This window comes from Trachypithecus francoisi, unplaced genomic scaffold (genome assembly GCF_009764315.1).
Source record: "Trachypithecus francoisi isolate TF-2019V2 unplaced genomic scaffold, Tfra_2.0 Lachesis_group0, whole genome shotgun sequence".
NCBI lineage: Eukaryota > Metazoa > Chordata > Mammalia > Primates > Cercopithecidae > Trachypithecus > Trachypithecus francoisi.
This window is the reverse complement of record NW_022681453.1, coordinates 134,822,126-134,839,678: the sequence shown is the minus strand read 5'-3', so window position 1 is coordinate 134,839,678 and position 17,553 is coordinate 134,822,126. Positions and strand designations below refer to the sequence as shown.

Below are 17,553 nucleotides of genomic sequence, written 5' to 3'. Positions count from 1 at the left end.
GGGGTCATGTCCTTTTGTAGGAGGTAATAGAGAAGTCAGAAAGACATGAATGTCTCATTTCTTCTGGCAAGAAGCAGAATATGTTGTATAAAGAAAGGTCATGGCCTATTTCAAAAGCAGAACGATGATGACAGGATAAAGCTACTTGGAGATACTAGTAGAAGGAAGTGAAGGAAAGAGGGCTGTGAGTGAGTGGCAGAAAGAAGGGTTGCCTATGGAATGGTGCAAAGGTTAGGGCCAAAAGAGCCCTAAATAAAGAAAAAGTCAAACAGCTACGAAGCCAGGAAGTTGAATACCTGGGTCCCTCTGTCCCTTCTCAGGGAACCTGATGTATCTTGGTATGATAAGGACATCCAAGCAGACATTCAAGCTTGAACCTGTCCTGGAACTCAATGGCAGAAGTCTTCAGGAAGTTTGGACAAGTGGGTTCCCAGAGGTTAATCTCATCCTCCTTGCACCATCCACTCTCAGATCTACCCCACAAAACCTGATCAACTTGAGCATAGGTTGTCATCCAAACCAAGAGGTTTTCAAGGAGGAGAGAGGGCACAATTACAGACTGTTCATTACTTGAGGGCAGTAGGCATTAACTGGGCCTCCCCAGGGCACAGACAACAAGGAGTAGGGCAGGGAAGGAAGAGCAGTTTGAGGGGCACAGCTACAGTTGAACACAAAGATACTCAGAAAATAGGGTGATGGGCACGTTTAAGTTCCACAATTCATTTTAAATAATCCTTGGCCAGGTGCGGCGGCTCATGCCTATAATCCCAGCACTCTGGGAGGCCAAGGTGGGTGGATCCCTTGAGCCCAGGAGTCTGAGACCAGCCTGGGCAACATGGTGAAACCCCATCCCTACAAAAAAAAAAAATTTGCTGGGCATGGTGGCGCATGTCTGTGGTCCGAGCTACTTGGAAGGCTGAGGTAGAAGAATGGCTTGAGTCCGGGAGGCAGAGGTTACAGTGAACCAAGATCATGCCATAGTGAGACTCGGTCTCAAAAAAAAAAAAAAAAAAAAAAAAAAAAGGAATCCTTTACTTTAGGCTTTCAAACCCAGGTACATTTGAAGGGAAGAGGGAGATTGTTTCCATGCTAGATACATTCACCCATTTCTTATCTTCTGCAGAAGATCTAAAATGTTAGCCTTAGTTCCACGCACACCCCACTTGCTCTTTAGGACTCTCTTCTGTAAATCACAAATAGCACAGAGTTATTTGTTTTCTAACTTTAGGGGTGCTTGGAAAACCTTTTTGCAGAATGGCTCACAGTCATTTTCCAGTGCTGTTGCTTTGGGGTTTTGGAAATGTTAAAATAACACAAGCCAGCAGAGTTCTCAGGGGAAGACAGAGCCATTGTGAGGAAAAATGCAAAACCAAGTTTGGTGATGCATTTTTCATTCAAAAGATAATGACAATTATATACTAAGCATACCTATTTGGACTGTTAAAATTGCAAAAAGATCTACTTGAATGGGATTTTTGGAACTCGGAATATGATTCACCATCAGAACAACATGGAAGGATCCCAGGCTGGCATACAGCAGTTCTAACTCAGCAGGAACAGAATCGAGGAGGCATGTGGCCTCCTCCCATGTCTCGGACATCCTATGCTTCTTCCCAGATCCCACTAAGGCCTCTACCAAGACCAGCCTCCAAACTACCCCCACAGCTCCCAGCCTAAACTTGTGTCCCTTAGAGTAGTCAAGCTCAGCCAAACAGTCCTGCTGATCTAAGCCACACAAGAAGTACATGACTGATAAGCTCATGAAAACTGTTGCTTATTAATAGCAGGACTCTCTAATTGGCTTAATTTTAGATGACAGGACAGTATAATGGAAACTTTCAGAAAGCAGAGAGAGGAATAGGGACAGGGTGGGGAGGACCCAGGCAGAGTAATCTCACCCAGGACTAACTTTAGGGCAGCACCCTGAGCTATTTCTGCTTCAAGGTTCTAAGAGGAATCAGGCAACCTGTGTTTGGATTTTCTCTGTGTGGCAACAGTCATCTTGGCAATGACAGTTGAGGGCTGAGGATTCAGGAAGCGGGTAATATTGGACTGGTAAGACAGGTTCAGTGAGAAGCACTTCTTGCTACCTGTACTCAGAAAGATCTGCTCTCCCTGGAAGTGGAGATATGTTGAGAAAGGATAGAGGCAGAGAGACAGGGCATGCAGTTGATGACAGTCTGAACTATGGGCAATCTCTTAAAACTCTGTGCTGTAACTTGGCCACATATAACTCATCTTGCTACAGAATGTCTCCTAAAGCAAGTATGAATCCCATGAATGTACAGGTTACATGCACCGCTGAGAAGGTAAAGACACCAACAAGCAGATAGCACTGCCATATAAACATAGGGCACAGGTAGGGCCTTCTAACCAAGTTTCTAAAAAGTACTGACTCCCACATGATCACATCTCTCAAATAAAAAATAGTCACTTATACCAAGAACCTCACCTTTTTACCTGATGCTTGAAAGATCTTAATTAAGGTGCCTGATCTTCGGTCAGCTCTGAAAATATAAACCTATGGAATGAAAAAAAAAATCTAGTTAGGATGAAATCAATGATCAAAGATATTTATCAGCATCCTCCTGGGAGTCCTATTTAAAAGCTTAAGGGCCAAGTGCACAGCAGATGTGCTTATGTTAGCTGATGATCATGAAGAAGTCAGCTGTCATTTTACCAACACTGCAAATAAAAGGGTTCTTCAACCCTGAGGCAGATATCACTTCCACTGCTCCTGAACCACATTGCTTATAAAAGCCATACACAATAAGACCCAAGGAGCTTCCAAATTACAAGTAAACAATTCAACTCTGAGAAAAAGCTAGTATTTTGTTTCTTGAAATATTTCCTTTATTCCTTTTTTTAAAATTAGTTGGTGGTATGGATTGGACTTTATTCCCAATAGGACTTTAACAGGCATTACAACAGAAGACAAAGGGATGGGTGGAGGTGAATACTGCAGACAAAGCAGTTTCCCAAAGTGATTTCACATAATATTAGAGTTACGTGATCTGCCTAGGTAAATATGAGTTTTGTTTGGGAAATGTGGAGTTAAACATCAAGTAAATTCCTTGACTGTGGAACTTTTTAGAGCCTTAGCATGTTCATGTGAACTATGCGTCTCTACTGCAAAGATGATCACTGACATTTAACTTCCTAAATGTACTTGACTATGGAAGTTCTTTTTTTCAGATTACAACTCGTGGGAAGAGTGTCTCATGAGAAACAGTGTAAGTAACCTTCCCATGAGATAAGGAACTGCCACCTTAGTGTGAGTGCTTTTGTGCCCTGACACTAGAATATCCAGCAAAATCCTGAAGGCCAGAGGTCTATTCTGCTGTCCTTGGGAATCAAGTCTGCACTAGCCCCAATCCCTGGGAATGTGGAATTGTCAGCAACTTTGTCACTATGACCAGTTTCCCCCATGCCTCTCAGGTGGTCTAACTGAAACAGAAGCATTTGTATGTCCTTTATTAACTGGGTCCAGGATTCCCGCTGTCTGGCTCTATCAATTATAAGTACCATTCTCATCTTTTTAACTTTATCCCCTGCACCCCCCAGATAGCCAATGAGAGGGGTTTGCAGGGGGGTCATCTTAAGACTTGACAGGGACTATGAAGTTCATCACAGTCATCTGAAGGGAAAACTACAAAACCAGAAGGTGTTTTCCGCAACTAGGGAGAAAAGAAAGCTGCTATCATTAGCATAGAGGCACCCGCATTACTGTGAACTAGAGGTAGGTATTTTTACCATTTCTACAGAGATGCCTGGTAGCCTGCAGCCCCTCCCCAAGAAGACAACATCAATGCGAACAGCTCTCAGTGCTTCTTTCTCTACTATTTAGAGAAATTCATGCAACTCGGAAAGAACCACCTCCTTCTTGAGGTGATCGAAGGTCACCTGCTTGATCCCTCCTCCCTGCTGGCTCAGGGCCCTGGTTTATCTGGTTTCAGTTTCGTAGAACCTCTCTCCACAGCAACAGTGTTAGGGAGGAGGGAGGCACATGCTCCAGAAAAGTGAGCAGTAGCTCCTAACCTCTGCCCAGGAGGATCCACAGAAATTACCCTTAGTCAAGCCTAGTCAACTGGAAAGTTCGTCAGCTCCCTGATCATCCTGACCTCCTGGCTGAAGGCTCCAATTACCAGTGGTCTCAGCTCATCTGGGCCAATCCAGAATTCAGATCTCACTTCTCCAAGCTCTGGGAGATGCGACAAGACTCTATCACAGGTCTACCCCTAGAGGCTGAGATCCAAAGTTCATTCCTCTGTTCACTCAGTCTTTCCCATCAGGCAACCTATGGAGCTTCTTAAAAATGCCGGTTCCTCGGGAGGCTGAGGCGGGAGAATGGCGTGGACCCGGGAGGCGGAGCTTGCAGTGAGCCGAGATCCGGCCACTGCACTCCAGCCTGGGCGACAGAGCAAGACTCTGTCTCAAAAAAAAAAAAAAAAATGCGGGTTCCTGATCCATCTGTACCCACTCAATCTGGATTTCCTGTACCTTCATGATAAAGAACCAATGAGCATAGTTCACAATTCAGGCCCCTCAGAGGTCAATTTTCCCAAAGGAATTCAGACAGCCCTAGATCCAGGGGGTGGGTCTTTTGACAGATACTGTAGTTTAGCGAAAGCCAGACCCACATATTTCCAGTCCAACCTTTGGGCTGAACCAGTCTTGGGAACTCAATGTTCCTTCTAAAACACTGGGAGAAAAATATGAGAATAATTTGGGGCATGAATAAAGCCTCAAAGGTATCTGGGACTAGACCTAGCTCCATTAAATCAAAGCCAAACTTGGGAAGGGTTTGGGATCTGAAGTTGGACAGCACTAAATGCCATTCTTTTGAAGGACACCATAAGGCCAGAGCTCAGTCTTAAAAATTACACGCACACACATGGTCAGCTGTGAAAAACCTCAGATGAAAGTGTGCAGGAAATGGAGAGTGTGAGTAGTACTCACATTCTAACTGAGCTTTCAAGGGAAACTTTCCAATGGAGTGGGGCAGTCAGGGGATTCCTCATCACCTGCCTACCAGCCACCCAGTAGAATGTTCAGGTCAATGTCAGCTGGTAAACCTCTGCACCAGGGACAGCATGCTCCCCTCTTCTGTCTGACCCCAGCTATTCCACAGACATTTCTCCTCACCTTGCCGATGCCTTTGTCCTGTGGGGCACCTCCTACCACATCAGTGGTGGACGCGTGAGAGAAGTGGCCAGCGGTCACTGCGTAGCCTGAACAGGATGGGCGGAAACCAAGCACAGGGTTGAAAAAGAAGGGAAGGGAAAAAAAAAACATCCATCAGAGGAAAATGTTGCTCAAGCATGCCCCCCACTCTTGGAACATAAACTACCAGGAAAAAAATGGCAGCTGTCAGCCTTCTCACGATTAAATGGCTCTCATCTCACAAAAAGTCATGTTCACAAGGACATCAGGGCAGGAAAGAGGGCTTTCTGAGTGTCTTCTTTGGGACAAGTACTGTATTAAATACTATATATCTGTTTTCTTCCTTTCAAGGCATAGTTTTCATACAGTAAGTTCACATATCTGACGTGTAAAACTCAATGAATGCACACATGAGCGTAGCCATGCAACCACCACCCAGATCAAGGAAGTGACTATAACTACAGAACCATAACCCCAGAGGGTTCCCTCATGCCCCTTCCCAGTCAGTACGCCCCACACAGGTAGCCACTATTCTGACTTCTATCACCATATATTAGGTTTGCCTTTTCTTGAACTTCACACAACATAACATCTGTGACATTCATCCACATCGTTGAGTACAGCAGTGGTTAGTTTCTTTTTATTGTTGAGTAGTATCCCGTTATATAAATATGTCATATGTTTATTCTGTTGCTGGGCATTTAGGTTGTTTCCAGGTTCGGGTTATTATGAACAAAGTTTCTACCAACATTTTTATGCATGTCTTTAGGTATCTCTTTCAGTCTAACAATTTTATGAAGAAGGCATGACTGCTTCTTCCATTTTACAGATACAGAATTAGAAACACCTGTTAAACCACATGCCAAAGATCACACAGCAAGACTCAAATCCAATCTGTGTCTGCAAAGCCCTTGCTGTTAACCACAATCCCTTCTACAAGAATGCAAAAGAAGCTATCAGTGGGTGGGTGAGTAGATGCATGGTTGGGTAAATGCATGGGTGGATGGGTGGGAGGGTGGTAAGTGAAAAAATACGGATGCAAAAGGAACCTAGAAACAAAGGAAAAGATTGCCTAAGCTTAGCCTCAATGTCTCCTGCTTTCTGAGAGCCTGGCTAGCAGGCTGAAAGCTCTCCTCCGGCCAGCATAAATCCTGTACAGGCTGGCATATAATCCCCAAACTTGTCATCACCCTCTAACCCTAATGTGATTGTAAGTTGTTTGACTTTTGCGATGACATCATATCATGATCAATTCTTCCTCACCATGTGCCTGATTTCTCTGACTGGAGATTGATAGTACCTAAGAGTATTCTGAGTGAGATCAAAGCCTGAACTGATCCTTGATAATCCCTGCAGCTGATAAGAGCCTCTAATGTGTATACAAGGAGAAACCACAGGCCCTAAGCTTCAAAGGAGCTGTCTTAGACCCCAAACCCATCATCCAAACTGGACTTTCTTCTGCCCTCTCTTCATTCCCTGATTCAATAAATATGTGTTGAGTTCCTACCATACACAAGGCACTATACTATACCAAGTCTGGGAAATGTGAGACAATCTCACATTTTGTGCTCCCAGCCCAGTGAGAGGTACCGTACCAGTGCTAGGTGCTCTCTCAGATGCACCCACAGGTAAGGCAGCTCAGCATTTAGACTCTGCACTCAGAAACCACAGGTTCATACCCCAATTTTGCTACTTAGGAGCCATGTGACCTTGGTAAGATGTATAACTTCTTTGCTCCTCAGTTTCTTTATCTATAAAATGTAGATAAAAATAGTTACTTCATAAGGTTGTTTCAGAAATTAAAAGAAATAATATGCAGAGCCTGGCATAGGGTAAATGCTTAATAAACAACAGTATTAGGCAGCTGAGTACCTACAGGAGCAAACACCCCAAAGTAGAAGGATTGTTGGGTCTATACTACCCAGCAAAAAACTTGCAGTTAGAAGGGAAAAGGCAAGTCAACAACTCCCTAATCCCATTTAACAAGAAGTTCCCAGTGATGCTATGCAAAAAGGGAATCAGGGCCTTTCCCTGTAAATTACGTGTCATGAGCATGAAAGAGCATTGTGTGTCATCAATAGGCCTTCCTAAATTTAGCTTCATTTTCAATCCGGAATTATAGCATTTAGGGCATGAATTAAAGAAAAGAGTCTTATAATTGTCATCTACACAAGCAAAGACAGCCTATGTCTCTTCTTAAATTGGCATGGACCTTGCCCCAGTGTCATTCTGCCTGATAGCTAAGTTAAATTGTGTCTATCTTCTTTCCCAAAGATTGAAAGACTTAAGAAAATAAGAGATATTTTTCTGAGCCTTTAATTAACCTTCAGCATTAGGTTGCCATCTGTCATGATAATTTCTAGTTCTTATCTTTCTATTTGCAACCAGTTTTATGATCAGAATGCAAGGACTCCTTCCAAAGGGACACCCAAGGAAAATCAAGACTCCATCACACTCATTTGTACCTGACCATCTGAACTTCGACAATTGATAAAATGAGAAAATAAAATGTTTATTTCCCTGGAGGTTCAACTGTCAGCTCTTCAATTAAAGCATACAGTTTTAATTCAGTTCCCTCCTTGGTTTTCCTCTCTACCTTCTGTGTATGGAGCTAGATGTGAAGATGCCCTGGCTAAAGATGTAAGTCATTAGAACAACAGGCGTGAAAGCCAACTAACTCCTCTTTCCAACAATAAAGCAATAATTTGTGAATCTGGTGGGAATCACACCCATTTCCCCTTTCTTACCTGTTCTCTCCCTGAGTACTCACCCAGGTAGGTGTACCGCCTGTTCATGATCACTTCGTCGTTCAGTTTTAAGTACGTGTTGTCAGTAAGGTTCAGCACTTTGACGGTTCCAGCCCAATAAAATGACCCTGGGGCACCCATCACCACCAGTTCCTACCAAAAAGAAATCCAATGGTAAGCAGAGAAGGAAGTGAGGAGGGGAGAGGAGGGGAGTGCAGTGAGAACCACAGTCACAACAAAGGAGAAATTCCTCACACCAATAACTTTTTCCGCCGCTAAGCAACAAAAACACATTTCACCAGATTCACCAGCATTATGGAATCTATTATACAGATGGGATTATCAGAACTAAAGATGTGAAGAGACTGAGCAAGGTGACAGAATTCACGACAGGCCAGGCCCCTATTCTATCCACAATGAGACCACACACATTTCCTCAACTTTACATCAGGCTCTAACAAAGAAATGACAAACAGCTGACATTGACCTCAACCACAGACTCTGGGGAGCACCACTCATGAAAAGCAGCAAGCAATACCGCACCCTGCCTGGACTTCAGGCTCACCATCCAACAACTCCCCCGCCCTGATGCGTGGCAAGAGGAAACTGTGCACTAGTACTCCAGGGAATCCCCTCCAAACCACACTCAAGACCCTCTCAGGGACGTTCTAGAACATGGTTTTCCGATCATTATGGTCTACTGTAAACTTGGAAGAACAAAACCAAGAGACCAGAGAGGTCAACTAAGGAAGGACACAAACTGGAAGAGAAGACCGCAGGCAGCAAAAGATAGTATCACTGTTAAAAATGGACTCAAGGCCGGGTGCAGTGGCTCACGCCTATAATCCCAGCACTTTGGGAGGCCAAGGCGGGTGGATCACTTGAGGTCAGGAGTTTGAAACCAGCCTGGCCAATATGGTGAAACCTTGTCTCTACTAAAAATACAAAAATTAGCCGGGCATAGTGGCACATGCCTGTAATCCCAGCTACTCAGGAGGCTGAGGCAGGAAAATTGCTTGAACCCAGGATGTGGAGGTCTCAGTGAGCCAAGACTATGCCACTGCACTCCAGCCTGGGCGACAGAGCAAGACTCTGTCAAAAAAAAAAAAAAAAAAAAAAACCCAGACTCAAGAACATAAGAGGTTCAACATACAGCTGTCTTCAGCATTAGATCGGTGGAAATGGTCAACAGGCCTGACAGTATGTTGGTGCCGCAGAACCATCACCAATGCTGATGATAACCCTAAGTTCCCAGAAATGATTTGGTTACCCAAGGAAGTCAGCACAGATATCTGCTGGGGTTTTCCCCTGGGTGATAAGATAATGGGAACCAATCAACGCATCCCCTGCACTCTCATTCCCAAAGTTTATTTCCTTTGTATTTTTCCAAATTCTAGACCAGAATGTTTTCCAAGAGTGTAGGACTCAGACAAAATTCAACACTACCCACTCTTTCAACCACATTAGGGTCCTCTCCTGCCACTGCCTCCTCAGACTGCATGCCTAGGACACTCTAAACTAATTCTGGTCTTCAGAGCTTCCTCTGCTCTTTTTATCTACATCTGTGCAATGCCCTCATACTTCCTCTGCTTGTGTAACCCTTTCACAGTATTCAAAACTCAGTTGAAATATAGGTGAATCCTAGACCAAATGTTGATGAGAAAAAAATGACTCAATTCATAGGAAGTTCTAGAATCAGCAAAACCAATCCACAGTGATGGAAGTCACATCGGTGGGTGCCCAGAGTAAAGAGGAGGAGCATTGTCTGCAAAGGGGCATGAGGAACTTTCCGAAGTGATGGACATGTTCTCATCTTCATTCAGGCAGAGACAACATGGTATACACATTTGTCAAAACTCATCGAACTCTGCATTTAAAATAGTGTATTTTATTATATGTATTAATACTTTTAATAATCTTCATTTTTTAAAAATTCCAGAACAGGGGGCGGAGCAAGATGGCCGAATAGGAACAGCTCCAGTCTCCAAATCCCAGCGCAAGCGACACAGAAGACCGGTGATTTCTGCATTTTCAACTGAGGTACTGGGGTCATCTCACTGGGGAGTGCCGGACAATCGGTGCTGGTCAGCTGCTGCAGCCCGACCAGCGAGAGCTGAAGCAGGGCGAGGCATCGCCTCACCTGGGAAGCGCAAGGGGGAAGGGAATCCCTTTTCCTAGCCAGGGGAACTGAGACACATAACACCTGGAAAATCGGATGACTCCCACCCCAACACTGCGCTTAAGCAAATGAGCACACCAGGAGAATAGATCCCACACCTGGCCAGGAGGGTCCCACGCCCACGGAGCCTCCCTCATTGCTAACACAGCAGTCTGCGATCTAACCACAAGGCAGCAGCGAGGCTGGGGGAGGGGCGCCCGCCATTGCTGAGGCTTAAGTAGGTAAACAAAGCCGCTGGGAAGCTCGAACTGGGTGGAGCTCTCAGCAGCTCAAGGAAACCTGCCTGTCTCTGTAGACTCCACCTCTGGGGACAGGGCACAGTTAACAACAACAACAACAAAAGCAGCAGGAACCTCTGCAGATGCAAACGACTCTGTCTGACAGCTTTGAAGAGAGCAGTGGATCTCCCAACACGGAGGTTGAGATCTGAGAACGGACAGACTACCTGCTCAGGTGGGTCCCTGACCCCTGAGTAGCCTAACTGGGAGACATCCCCCACTAGGGGCAGTCTGACACCCCACACCTCACACGGTGGAGTACACCCCTGAGAGGAAGCTTCCAAAGTAAGAATCAGACAGGTACACTCACTGTTCAGCAATATTCTATCTTCTGTAAACTCTGCTGCTGATACCCAGGCAAACAGGGTCAGGAGTGGACCTCAAGCAATCTCCAACAGACCTACAGCTGAGGGTCCTGACTGTTAGAAGGAAAACTATCAAACAGGAAGAACACCTATACCAAAACCCAATCAGTACATCACCATCATCAAAGACCAGAGGCAGATAAAACCACGAAGATGGGGAAGAAGCAGGGCAGAAAAGCTGGAAATTCAAGAAATAAGAGCGCATCTCCCCATGCAAAGGAGCGCAGCTCATCGCCAGCAACGGATGAAAGCTGGTCAGAGAATGACTTTGACGAAATGAGAGAAGAAGGCTTCAGTCCATCAAACTTCTCAGAGCTAAAGGAGGAATTACGTACCCAGCGCAAAGAAACTAAAAATCTTGAAAAAAGAGTGGAAGAATTGATAGCTAGAATAATTAATGCAGAGAAGGTCATAAACGAAATGACAGAGATGAAAACCATGACACGAGAAATACGTGACAAATGCACAAGCTTCAGTAACCGACTCGGTCAACTGGAAGAAAGAGTATCAGCGATTGAGGATCAAATGAATGAAATGAAGCGAGAAGAGAAATCAAAAGAAAAAAGAAGAAAAAGAAATGAACAAAGCCTGCAAGAAGTATGGGATTATATAAAAAGACCAAATCTATGTCTGATTGGGGTGCCTGAAAGTGAGGGGGAAAATGGAACCAAGTTGGAAAACACTCTTCAGGATATCATCCAGGAGAACTTCCCCAACCTAGTAGGGCAGGCCAACATTCAAATTCAGGAAATACAGAGAACGCCACAAAGATACTCCTCCAGAAGAGCAACTCCAAGACACATAATTGCCAGATTCACCAAAGTTGAAATGAAGGAAAAAATCTTAAGGGCAGCCAGAGAGAAAGGTCGGGTTATCAACAAAGGGAAGCCCATCAGACTAACAGCAGACCTCTCGGCAGAAACTCTACAAGCCAGATGAGAGTGGGGGCCAATATTCAACGTTCTTAAAGAAAAGAATTTTAAACCCAGAATTTCATATCCAGCCAAACTAAGTTTCATCAGTGAAGGAGAAATAAAATCCTTTACAGACAAGCAAATGCTTAGAGATTTTGTCACCACCAGGCCTGCCTTACAAGAGACCCTGAAGGAAGCCCTAAACATGGAAAGGAACAACCGGTACCAGACATTGCAAAAACATGCCAAAATGTAAAGACCATCAAGGCTAGGAAGAAACTGCATCAACTAACGAGCAAAACAACCAGTTAATATCATAATGGCAGGATCAAGTTCACACATAACAATATTAACCTTAAATGTAAATGGACTAAATGCTCCAATTAAAAGACACAGACTGGCAAACTGGATCAAGAGTCAAGACCCATCAGTCTGCTGTATTCAGGAGACCCATCTCACATGCAGAGATATACATAGGCTCAAAATAAAGGGATGGAGGAAGATCTACCGAGCAAATGGAGAACAAAAAAAAGCAAGGGTTGCAATCCTAGTCTCTGATAAAATAGACTTTAAACCATCAAAGATCAAAAGAGACAAAGAAGGCCATTACATAATGGTAAAGGGATCAATTCAACAGGAAGAGCTAAGTATCCTAAATATATATGCACCCAATACAGGAGCACCCAAATTCATAAAGCAAGTCCTTAGAGACTTACAAAGAGACTTAGACTCTAAGTCATACAATAATAATGGGAGATTTCAACACTACACTGTCAACATTAGACAGATCAATGAGACAGAAAGTTAACAAGGATATCCAGGAATTGAGCTCATCTCTGCACCAAGCAGACCTAATAGACATCTATAGAACTCTCCACCCCAAATCAACAGAATATACATTCTTCTCAGCACCACATCGCACATTATTCCAAAATTGACCACATAATTGGAAGTAAAGCACTCCTCAGCAAATGTAAAAGAACAGAAATTATAACAAACTGTCTCTCAGACCACAGTGTAATCAAACTAGAACTCAGGACTAAGAAACTCAATCAAACCGCTCAACTACATGGAAACTGAACAACCTGCTCCTGAATGACTACTGGGTACATAACGAAATGAAGGCAGAAATAAAGATGTTCTTTCAAACCAATGAGAACAAAGATACAACATACCAGAATCTCTGGGACACATTAAAGCAGTGTGTAGAGGGAAATTTATAGCACTAAATGCCCACAAGAGAAAGCTGGAAAGATCTAAAATGGACACTCTAACATCACAATTAAAAGAACTGGAGAAGCAAAAGCAAACACATTCAAAAGCTAGCAGAAGGCAAGAAATAACTAAGATCAGAGCAGAACTGAAGGAGATAGAGACACAAAAAACCCTCCAAAAAATCAATGAATCCAGGAGTTGGTTTTTTGAAAGGTCAACAAAATTGACAGACTGCTAGCAAGACTAATAAAGAAGAAAAGAGAGAAGAATCAAATAGACGCAATAAAAAATGATAAAGGGGATATCACCACGGACCCCACAGAAATACAAACAACCATCAGAGAATACTATAAACACCTCTATGCAAATCAACTAGAAAATCTAGAAGAAATGGATAATTTCCTGGACACTTACACTCTTCCAAGACTAAACCAGGAAAAAGTTGAATCCCTAAATAGACCAATAGCAGGCTCTGAAATTGAGGCAATAATTAATAGCCTACCAACCAAAAAAGTCCAGGACCAGATGGATTCACAGCTGAATTCTACCACAGGTACAAGGAGGAGCTGATACCATTCCTTCTGAAACTATTCCAATCAATGAAAAAGAGGAATCCTCCCTAACTCATTTTATGAGGCCAACATCATCCTGATACCAAAGCCTGGCAGAGACACAACAAAAAAAGAAAATTTTAGACCAATATCCCTGATGAACATCGATGCAAAAATCCTCAATAAAATACTGGCAAAACGGATTCAGCAGCACATCAAAAAGCTTATCCACCATGATCAAGTGGGCTTCATCCCTGGGATGCAAGGCTGGTTCAACATTCGCAAATCAATAAACGTAATCCAGCATATAAACAGAACCAAAGACAAGAACCACATGATTATCTCAATAGATGCAGAAAAGGCTTTTGACAAAATTCAACAGCCCTTCATGCTAAAAACGCTCAATAAATTCGGTATTGATGGGACGTACCTCAAAATAATAAGAGCTGTTTACGACAAACCCACAGCCAATATCATACTGAATGGGCAAAAACTGGAAAAATTCCCTTTGAAAACTGGCACAAGACAGGGATGCCCTCTCTCACCACTCCTATTCAACATAGTGTTGGAAGTTCTGGCTAGGGCAATCAGGCAAGAGAAAGAAATCAAGGGTATGCAGTTAGGAACAGAAGAAGTCAAATTGTCCCTGTTTGCAGATGACATGATTGTATATTTAGAAAACCCCATTGTCTCAGCCCAAAATCTCCTTAAGCTGATAAGCAACTGCAGCAAAGTCTCAGGATACAAAATTAATGTGCAAAAATCACAAGCATCTTATACACCAGTAACAGACAAACAGAGAGCCAATCATGAATGAACTCCCATTCACAATTGCTTCAAAGAGAATAAAATACCTAGGAATCCAACTTACAAGGGATGTAAAGGACCTCTTCAAGGAGAACTACAAACCACTGCTCGGTGAAATCAAAGAGGACACAAACAAATGGAAGAACATACCATGCTCATGGATAGGAAGAATCAATATCGTGAAACTGGCCATACTGCCCAAGGTTATTTATAGATTCAATGCCATCCCCATCAAGCTACCAATGAGTTTCTTCACAGAATTGGAAAAAACGGCTTTAAAGTTCATATGGAACCAAAAAAGAGCCCCATTGCCAAGACAATCCTATGTCATAAGAACAAAGCTGGAGGCATCACGCTACCTGACTTCAAACTATACTACAAGGCTACAGTAACCAAAACAGCATGGTACTGGTACCAAAACAGAGATATAGACCAATGGAACAGAATATGTGTGGTATCAGAAATAATACCACACATCTACAGCCATCTGATCTTTGACAAACCTGAGAGAAACAAGAAATGGGGAAAGGATTCCCTATTTAATAAATGGTGCTGGGAAAATTGGCTAGCCATAAGTAGAAAGCTGAAACTGGATCCTTTCCTTACTCCTTATATGAAAATTAATTCAAGATGGATTAGAGACTTAAATGTTAGACCTAATACCATAAAAACCCTAGAAGAAAACCAAGGTAGTACCATTCAGGACATAGGCATGGGCAAAGACTTCATGTCTAAAACACCAAAAGCAACGGTAGCAAAAGCCAAAATTGACAAATGGGATCTCATTAAACTAAAGAGCTTCTGCACAGCAAAAGAAACTACCATCAGAGTGAACAGGCAACCTACAGAATGGGAGAAAATTTTTGCAATCTACTCATTTGACAAAGGGCTAATATCCAGAATCTACAAGAACTCAAACCAATTACAAGAAAAAAACAAACAACCCCATCCAAAAGTGGGCAAAGGATATGAACAGACATTTCTCAAAAGAAGACATTCATACAGCCACAGACACATGAAAAATGCTCATCATCACTGGCCATCAGAGAGATGCAAATCAAAACCACAATGAGATACCATCTCACACCAGTTAGAATGGCAATCATTAAAAAGTCAGGAAACAACAGGTGCTGGAGAGGATGTGGAGAAATAGGAACACTTTTACACTGTTGGTGGGATTGTAAACTAGTTCCAACATTATGGAAAACAGTATGGCGATTCCTCAAGGATCTAGAACTAGATGTACCATATGACCCAGCCATCCCACTACTGGGTATATACCCAAAGGATTATAAATCATGCTGCTATAAAGACACATGCACACGTATGTTTACTGCGGCACTATTCACAACAGCAAAGACTTGGAATCAACCCAAATGTACATCAGTGACAGACTGGATTAAGAAAATGTGGCACATATACACCATGGAATATTATGCAGCCATCAAAAAGGATGAGTTTGCGTCCTTTGTAGGGACATGGATGCAGCTGGAAACCATCATTCTTAGCAAACTATCACAAGAAGAGAAAACCAAACACTGCATGTTCTCACTCATAGGTGGGAACTGAACAATGAGATCACTTGGACTCGGGAAGGGGAACATCACACATCGGAGCCTATCATGGGGGGGAGGGGGGAGGGATTGCATTGGGAGTTATACCTGATATAAATGACGAATTGATGGGTGCTGATGAGTTGATGGGTGCAGCACACCAACATGGCACAAGTATACATATGTAACAAACCTGCACGTTATGCACATGTACCCTAGAACTTAAAGTATAATTAAAAAAAAAAGAAAAAGGAAAAAAAAAATTCCAGAACAGTGATTAAACACTAACAAGGAAGTCATCGCATAAAAACACAAAACGTGCTCATGAGATGACATTTGACAAGCATTAAGACGAAGTTCCCATTGTGCAGAGGCTGTGCTGGAGCTAGAAGGCAGGCTGTGCTTGTATCCATCAGAGGTCCCCGGCTTTCAGTCCTTCCTTCCCCCAACAGGGAATCCCTACTTTTGGATTACCTACATTTTCTAAAGGTTCGACACTGCACTAAGAAATAATCAGAATTATTTTTCCAATGAAATCAGTAATTTTTCACTCAATAATATTTATTGAGCACCTACTATTATGTCTCAGAGTTCACACTAGATATAAAGATAAATCAAGTCCCTTTGTAAATCATTCTTGGGGTAAGACAGCATGGTAATGTGCAAAGTATTTCAGAAAAAATTCTATGAAAACAGGTTAAAATCAACAAAATTTCTAGTGGAAACCCTTCAGCTATAGACAAAACTCCAAAGATACTAGTAGGTCATGAAGGCTCATGGGGAGAACAGACGCTGTGCAGGTCAAGTCTCTCACTGCTGAAACCCACCTGACCTTCCCCTGAGCCTTCAGAGTTCCCCCGCACCCTGCCCATCGGTCACCCACATATATTTCAGAAACAGATCTTTTCAGGTTGATCTCCCTCTGCAGAGATGACCCCATGCACTGGCAGAAGCTGCTGGCTTCTGACAAGTCCTTGGAGGCTAGATCCTGCGACAGAGATTTAGAATTTCTGAAAACAATTCATAAAGTCACCACTGAATTCTCAGGGACCAAGTGTCTGCAAAAGCCAGAAGTATCTAAAGAAAAAGATAGAGAGGAGGATAGAGCCTGCAGGCAAGAGGACAATGCTTTAAACAATACGTTTTATGGTTAATTTGGGGAAGAACCTTAGCAAAGGGTAGGGCAGGAACACAGATGGAAGAAAAGCCACTAGATTCTCAACAGAATGGTTTGCTTTTTGATAATTCGGAAGGGTGTAGACAAGAAATGACTGTTGAGGAGCACTTCATTGTAAGGTTTTGAGATCCTACTGCCCTTGAAGGAAGCTGTTGATGACAAGCCAGATGTTCCCAGGGGTATCTCATTGTTTTACAAAAATAGATGGCTTTCTGCAGTCAGGACTCTCCACTGGGAAACACAGCAGAGCATCCATCCATTCATTCTTTTTACACTCATCTGTCCTGCATAAGAGACCGGGCTAGTTCTAGAAAGAGTATAAGAAACACAAGTGATAAGTTCATCAGAGGAGAGAGACTCTTTTTCCTCGCCTTGAGCTTGGAAAGGAATTTGTAATAAGCATCCAAATAGAATACAAAGGGCACCGAAGAACCTAATGAGCAACCTCCTGAGCCCCAGATGTATCCACAGTGCAGAGCTTTCTCCACCTGCGGCTTTGCACAGGCCAAAGCTTTGAGCATCAGCCCAGGCCTGCAAAGGCTCTCTGGGACATTGGGGGTGGGGATGGGATATGTTGCTTTCTGATGACTTAGACTAACCCAGG

At 43.1% G+C, this 17,553-nt stretch overlaps 1 protein-coding gene across 3 annotated transcripts in view; it reads right to left on the bottom strand.

Moving 5' to 3' along the window:
• ITGA9 (integrin subunit alpha 9) overlaps positions 1-17,553 on the bottom strand; it is a 422,798-nt gene that overhangs the window by 351,347 nt on the left and 53,898 nt on the right. For all 3 annotated transcript variants that reach the window (XM_033212029.1, XM_033212028.1, XM_033212027.1), the window contains exons 6-8: positions 7,934-8,063; positions 5,146-5,231; positions 2,453-2,521 (exon numbers count right to left, since the gene is read on the bottom strand). In XM_033212029.1, the coding sequence (XP_033067920.1) occupies positions 2,453-2,521; positions 5,146-5,231; positions 7,934-8,063 (285 nt within the window). The remainder of the gene's footprint in view (positions 1-2,452; positions 2,522-5,145; positions 5,232-7,933; positions 8,064-17,553) is intronic.